The sequence below is a fragment of the Botryllus schlosseri genome, chromosome 2 (genome assembly GCF_051294905.1).
Source record: "Botryllus schlosseri isolate E-star chromosome 2, Bs_hap1, whole genome shotgun sequence".
NCBI lineage: Eukaryota > Metazoa > Chordata > Ascidiacea > Stolidobranchia > Styelidae > Botryllus > Botryllus schlosseri.
In genome coordinates, this window is record NC_137237.1 from 37,560,361 (window position 1) to 37,567,613 (window position 7,253).

Here is a 7,253-nt window from a genome sequence, read left to right on the forward strand (position 1 = left end):
ATTAGTTAACAGTATTTTTCTTGTAATCGATTACTAGTTTACAGTATTTTTCTTGTAATTCGTTACAAGCTCTACAAGCTAAATCTAGTAATCTCAGTACAAGCTATAGCAATCTCAGTACAAGCTATATCTTGTAACACTCTTTTTCTCTCTCTTATTATACCCAAATCTTACACCTGTACTGGCAGAAAGACCCAATGCATTCGGCGGCCATGATTGTTCACAAAACTATAGCGAAAAGGCTCATTTATTTAAAGCCGATTAACAGCAGCAGATCAGCAGGAAATATACAGCATAATAGGCTCAAGCACAGTATATGAAAATCAACAGCAGCATGTATAAAAAGAAATTGTGCAAAAAATATTTGCATGACTTAGCCTGCAGCAGACCAAGCATGCTCCACAGGAGTGCAGCTAATGGCTTGACAAGCACTCATGTAGTTCCTAAAGTATCATTAGGTCCAGTACAAACCTATTTTCTACTTCACAACGTCAGAATTGTCAAGTAATGAAGTATGCTGAAAATATAATCACTTGAGGCCAAATCTACTTCAGCACTCCCAAAAAAGCAAAACTATTTACACTTACCATTGTATATCAATGATCAAATGAATTTAAAAACTGCAAATCAATTTGTTTCACACATTGAAGCGACCGCAGACGGCATATGCAGCCCTTTGATTTTTGCAATGCAGATGGACAAGAAATGTAGAGTCTTATCCACACCACGTGCGAACTGGATATTGAATACCCAATGTATTGACAGGATGAGAGCTAAAGCATGTGTGAAATCTACTACGTCATTTATCACTAGCCCGTCGAAGTGCACCGTCCACTTGGTTTGTCGAGTGTCAAGATGTATGACTGGGTGCGGTGATTCTGGATTATCCTGAAAAAAGAGGGCACACAACTGTATACTGAAAGGCAAAGAGAGTATGAACTTATATAGCCAATAATACTATCAGAGTAATAATGGCTGATGTATTAGGTCAAAATTATGACTATGACAGCACTTATACCAGGGGTACCTTTTCAGCCAAAGGGACACAAGAGATTTGGGAACCATTGAGTGGGCCACTTGAATGTTAATGACCTTTCTTAAGTCGTCCGATAGGAGCCAACCGAATTAGGTAACATAAAAATAAGACTTACATTTTACATTATGTCATGAGAACTCTGTGGGCATTCATGTCGTGATCGCGCTAGGTGGGATATATTTTCAAAAACAACAAATGAATTCGATAAATAAATGTGTTACTTGCAAATATTGAGGGTTGCCTTTGTATACCACTGGGTTCATTTTGCAAGGACATGATTATTCGGCGTTTAGATATAGCAATATCGAAGGTTTCGGTGAACATCCCTCCGTCCTATTGTGCAAAGTTTCATCGTCGACGATCTCGCTGCGAGCACACAAGCGAAGTCGCATGTTGGACGACACAACGTATCTCCTAATTGCGAATATATAGTTGGACTCAATTCTGTAAGTGATGCGTATTTTAATTTTCAGGAGGGCCCCAATACTAAATGCAAAAAATCGAGTGACAAGAAATCATGCGAAGTGCCAAGAAAAATATCAAGTCGAATAAATCTGCTGCGAGATATTCTACTTAATGGTCATATACGAAAATCTGCGATAAATGTGGCTGGCCCCTAAATACGCCAATGCGTCGGAACTGATTTTTTAGTCATCATCAAATTTCGCGGTCAGACCAATCAAATTTTGGCAGGCCTTGCTATTTTACCCGATGTTTCGAGAATTACCTCGAGGGCCATACACAACCATCTCGCAAGCCACGGGTTAGCCGCCACCGACTTATACTGACATATCTAGCTGTGAGCCTATTATCAGCGCAGTAAAGTATATTTTATAGCAATGCAATGTCGACATGTACTTGGTACAAACCTTGTTTATAACCAAGAATTTGTCATAGGATTCGTTGAACATTGAAGGTATACCGAGCATCCAATTGAGTTCTGCGGAATATGAAAAAAACACAAATTCATATTTTGAGTTGTCCAATAATTTGTATATTCAAAGCATTGTACCTATCACATCTACAATGTCGGCTGACAAGCGATCCCACTTGATTCTTCTTGCATGCTTGGAGAATTTATTTTCTTTGATCTTGTCCAGAATATCTAGACCATTGTTAATCAGCTTCATTTCTTCCAATAGCTGAAACATTATCAGTGACCGTTAAACAGAAATCAAACCGATGATATTGCTTCTTACCCAATATGAATTTCTGAGAAGGGGATACTCCACAAGAATGTCAGCAGTTGGCATGTTCCCGTCTTCTATATCGAACCGACGCCTTTTGAAAGTGGCTTTCATTGCTTTCATAAGCCTTGCCTTGGCTGGGTTAGATGAATTTGATTCCGATAATATGATTGACTTATGTTCGGCGAAGCTTTCCTCATTGTTCGAAGATTCTCCGACCTGAAATTTTTAATTAATATATGAATCAGCGGTTCCCGACCGACAAGTCACGAAAATAGTAATTTCCTACTTCGTTAGCAGGAAGACCAGAACTTCGGGGTTTCTTGCATCGAGGGCTGCTCGTGTCGGATTCTTCAGTATGGAGCCGTCTCCGTGGACCAGGTCTTCCATACTTTATTCTATTTGCGATGAGAACCGGATCGTCTGGATTTTCTACTTTCCGACGTTCGTTAAAAATTTTGTTATCGAGTTTCTTTTTCCAATCGTGCTAAAATGTTACGGATTTTAAAGAGTGTAGCACAGGGGTGGGCAAACTTTTGAGCTCGCGGGCCACATTCAACATCTGAATTCATTCGCGGGCCGCACTATATAAAATTGGGATTATAAACCAAAACGCAATATTGATATTTGATTATATAGTGAGGACATGGAGATAACATATGTGCTTATTTAAAACAAGCCAAACATTGCTTTGACGCTCACGTGTCAGAAACATATAGTGGCGAGATTTCATAGGCTGGCGGACCTCAATAACCAATTTGTCAAAACTATAGAGATGAAAGTCGGTCGGCCCGATGTAGCACTACCATACTTCAAGCTTCAAAACTCACCCATGCAGGAAGATAATGATCTTCATCTGCCAAGCTTGATCTCAGGACTTTATATTCTTGCACTAGAGCTGTACATGCCAGAGTTTTTGTATACGGTGGCACGTCAAGTCTGAATGAAAAGTGGACGAAAGTTACATAGTCAAGAAGCTGAATGCACCAAAATTGGTATCGGGTCATCTCCAGTATTTTCATTCAGTATATCGTGAGTACAGAGGACTATGGTTGTCACAAAGCGTTAGTCTGTGAATAAGGAAGTAATAGAACCGACCAGATTGTGTGCAGAGCCCAAAATTATACCCTTTGCGACCAACCCCACACGTTGAAAAACGCTGCACTAGAATATAGATCACTTTAACAGCCAATACCCAAAGTGTTTCGTTAGATCGTAGAACAGATGGTCCACAATTGCTCTTCTTAACCTTGGCCTCGAGTCGCTTTTTGACTCCAGTTTTTCCACCTCGTTGTGCAGATAAGCAGGAAGGCACACCTCATACTTGTGGTCAGAACATCTTTGAGGCTTTTTAGTACATTCTTCAGCATCCATCAATGGCGTATCAGTTATAGATGTAGAGGGCTCCAGATCATTCATGAATGATGAAGCATCAACGCCTTGTTCTGAATTTCGCAGACCACTGCACATATCTCCTGCAATTGAAATATCACTTATGAGACAAAATTCTGGTTCCCAAAGGAAGCGCTAGCTACAAACAAGGCGACTGGGAGGGGGAGATAAATTTTAAAATAATTGATATTAATCGAACGTTACTGTCACACTGATCCCGAAAAATCTAAATATTGATCGACTTCTCCATTCTCAAAGTATTCGGCTGTAAGATAACGTTGCGCAACACGACTACATTTTAACGCCGGAACTAGAAAGCTATACTTAGCTGTCAGTGTTCATATTCTTGATTAAACTATGGCGTGGTTTGTAATTTGAATTTGTAATTGTGAATGTCACTTACACATTGTGTAAGAATGTATTTGGGAACACTGCTATACACCGTCAAACAGTGGGTCAGGCGTGGCCAACCTTTTCGGCAGAAGGGCCACATGCAAGCGACGAACCGTTGCGCGGGCCACTATCCACACTATTCACATGTAGCCCGCGGGCCACGGGTTGGCCGGTCCTGCAGTAGGTGGCATAAAACTTACTATTCGTCTGCTCTTCAGTCAATGATACATCCACATTACTGGTGCAATTTGAATTACGAACACCAGCACCAAGCAAATCTGTCACTTTCGAAGGCTCTGCAAGACAAAAATATCAAGTAACGAAGCATGTATATTATGGCAATTGTATATGAGACTAAATTACCTGATGATTTTTTTTCACTCAATTTCAAAATATCGCCACTGCATAGTTCCACATCAGAATCAAATTCAGCCCAGCCAAAATCTTTGTCATGGTACTCAATGTTGGCATTGTCAGCGGGAACTTCAGGAAATTTATGTAATACAGCAGTTTTCACTTCTAATACAGAGGTTACTCTAAACACTTTTTAACGGTCACCATAGGTCACCTTCAACTTTAACTGTGCTTCAGCGTTGGCCATAGCAATCAAGACTATTTCAATAACCTGAAATACATCAAATCACAAATATTGATCAGTGATATACGCCGCGACGTAACCTCATCAGGTTAATGTCATTGATTACATATATCTGCTGTGGTTCATGATACATCAAGTCTGTAGGACGAAAAACACGAACGCCATCTTCTTTAACAGAGTAACTATGAAAATGATTGATAAACTGAATAGACTTTATCAATTTAGTACAAAAGAAGCACTCGGCATTGACAAACAATATATTGACTATTGCTGTCTGTCGTTTTTGTTGAATTTTCTAGTACTTCTTTGTGCATTCGATAAACATGTACCTCATAACTCTTGTACGTACCAAACGTCCGGTTGCAGCAGTCAATTTTGCACAGGAAGCTACTTTCGTCTCGGTGGAACCGCCTCAGGTGAGATAATAAGGACCTCCTATTGGGAAACGACTCTACACCATCGCAACATTCGGTAGGACACAGCCACAGACTCATCCTAAGTTGCAATAAACGGAGAAACCAAAACGTAAAAAACCTGCACCACCAAAAAACTGGCTGGTTTCGCCATTCGCGTTCGCGCCGAAATGGTCTGATATAATATTGTAAAATCCAAATCCTGTTACGAATTCGAGATTAAAATCCAAGTCCAAATCAATAAAAGGTAGGCTTCTGATCCGAATAACACGTTGAAGTGTAAAGTTATGTGACATTTCAAGTTCATTTCTACATATATTGATCGTAAAATTAATCTAAAATCGATATCCATTGTTCTTGAATCAGATAAAAATTATTAATTGCGATTATTTGAAATCGAAATCCAAATCCTTCCTCGTTTTGTTCTCGCGCCTTTTTGATAAACCGCTCAACCAAAACCGGCGGATTTATTTTGTGCAAACAGGGTGAATTGGGAGTTTATATTGAAATATAATGACCAAAAGGAAGATAATGAAAAATAGTAACATTGGAATCGCATCGTATTTTGTGTCTTGTGCATTTTCCTATTGTCGGATATGATGTCTGGGTGTTTTTGAACAACGTTTCAATTCACATATCTTAGGGGCTTGTCAGGGGTGTGTTCGAACTGCGTTAACACTCGGACATCATGTCTGAGGCGTGACTGGAGTAAGTTCGGACTGCGTTGTCTATCGAACATCATGGTAGGGATGTGTTCGGACTGCGTTATGACACTCGAGCATCATGTCTGGAACACATTTAGGGCATGTCTGGGGTGTGTTCGGCCTGTATTGACACTCGGATATCATGTCTGAGGCTTGTCTGGAGATAGGTTCGGACCACGTTGTTAATCACCCATCATGTCAGGGGGTATTTGTAGCGCGGTGGACACTCGAACATCATGTCTGGGACATGTCAGCGCATGTCGACGGGGGGGGGGGGGTGTTCGAGCTTCGTTGACACTCGGACATCATGACTGATGCATGTCTGAAACAGGTTCTGACTGCGTTGTCTATCGAACATCATGTTTGGGATGTGTTTGGACTGCGTTTTTACATTTGAGCATCTTGTCTGGGTCATGTCTAGGGCATGTCTGGGGTGTGTTGGGCCTGTATTGACACTCGGACATCATGTCTGAGGCATGTCTGGAGATAGGTTCGGACTGCGTTGTCAATCGAACATCATGTCAGGGGTGTGTTCGAACTGTTGTTGACACTCGAACATCATGTCTGGGACATGTCTGGGGTGTGTTCGAAATGCGTTGACAGTAAGAAATCATGTCTGAGGCATGTCTGGAGTAAGTTCGAACTGCGTTTTCGATCGCACATCATGTCTGTGACATGTCTGGGGCATGTCGGGGGCGTGTGCGAACTGTGTTGACACTCAGACATCGTGTCTGGGCATGTCTGTGGTGTGTTATGGTGTCTGGGGTGTGTTGTCGTGTCTGTGACGAATCTTGAGTGAGTATACAGACTGCTATTTTTGTTCATTCTTCTTGCAGAAAATAAACAATTTACAAGCACAATTACAAGCACCGACCTATGACAGCTTGTTATATGCTTGCATTTGGCATTTACAAGCTCCATCGAGCTTGTATCAAGCATTTATTAGCTCGTTACAAGCTATTTTACAAGAATTCTTTTTACAGTGTAGGTGCCGACCTGAGCGCTCAAATTAAATAAATTTGACCTTATTTGAAAGCTTCTGTCGCACTGATACCGAAAATATACATTAAAATCTGTTAAGGGCGATGGAACCGTCTCGAAATACACCTCAAAGTCTGAAAATCGGTATTGTTCCGAACAATCGCAGCCACGCAGGGGTCATTGTTATGGTCATCGTGGTGCGTCGCTGCGATTGTTTGAAACAATGCCGATTTTCAGACTTTGAAGGCTATTTCGGGCTGGTTACTTTGCTTTGATGAAAGTTTAATGTATATTTTCGGAATCAGTACAAAAGTAGCTTTCAAATAAGATCAACTTTATGTAATTTAAGCGCTCGGGTCGTCAGCTATGGGAGTAGCAATTACGTTGCGTTCAGATTGCTGAGCAGTATTTTCCACCGAGCAAGCAAGCGTGACGACGGGTGTTGCGTATCTATCCGTAGGTTAGTTATCTATAGTGAAATGGGTTTCTGTACCTGCTACCGATGTTACGAATCACCCCATTAACAAGTAATACAGCAGTAGCCAAGCC

General features: G+C 41.0%; 1 protein-coding gene across 2 annotated transcripts; it reads right to left on the reverse strand.

Annotated features, from left to right (window-relative positions):
• Nucleotides 1-231: 231 nt before the first annotated feature.
• Nucleotides 232-6,445, reverse strand: LOC145434563 (uncharacterized). Of its 2 annotated transcripts, none has more exons than XM_080311909.1 (9): nt 4,998-6,445; nt 4,209-4,304; nt 3,419-3,698; nt 3,054-3,162; nt 2,513-2,710; nt 2,236-2,442; nt 2,049-2,178; nt 1,906-1,976; nt 232-888 (listed from the first exon to the last, which is right to left on the reverse strand). In XM_080311909.1, the coding sequence occupies exons 1-9, from the start codon at nt 5,098-5,100 to the stop codon at nt 628-630; spliced, it is 1,455 nt and encodes a 484-aa protein (XP_080168035.1). In that variant the 5' UTR covers nt 5,101-6,445; the 3' UTR covers nt 232-627. The 2 variants fall into 2 exon arrangements, with proteins under 2 accessions (XP_080168035.1, XP_080168036.1); XM_080311910.1 differs by having other exon boundaries at nt 4,372-5,158.
• Between the last annotated feature and the right edge of the window lie 808 nt (nt 6,446-7,253).

Coding starts and splice junctions, on each gene's coding strand:
- LOC145434563 (XM_080311909.1), bottom strand. CDS start 5,100: ATGAGTCTGTGGCTGTGTCCTACCGAATGTTGCGATGGTGTAGAGTCG. Junction 3,163..3,418: donor GATCTAACGAAACACTTTGG/GTATTGGCTGTT, acceptor CTTTTCATTCAG/ACTTGACGTGCCACCGTATA. Junction 1,977..2,048: donor CGACATTGTAGATGTGATAG/GTACAATGCTTT, acceptor CATATTCCGCAG/AACTCAATTGGATGCTCGGT.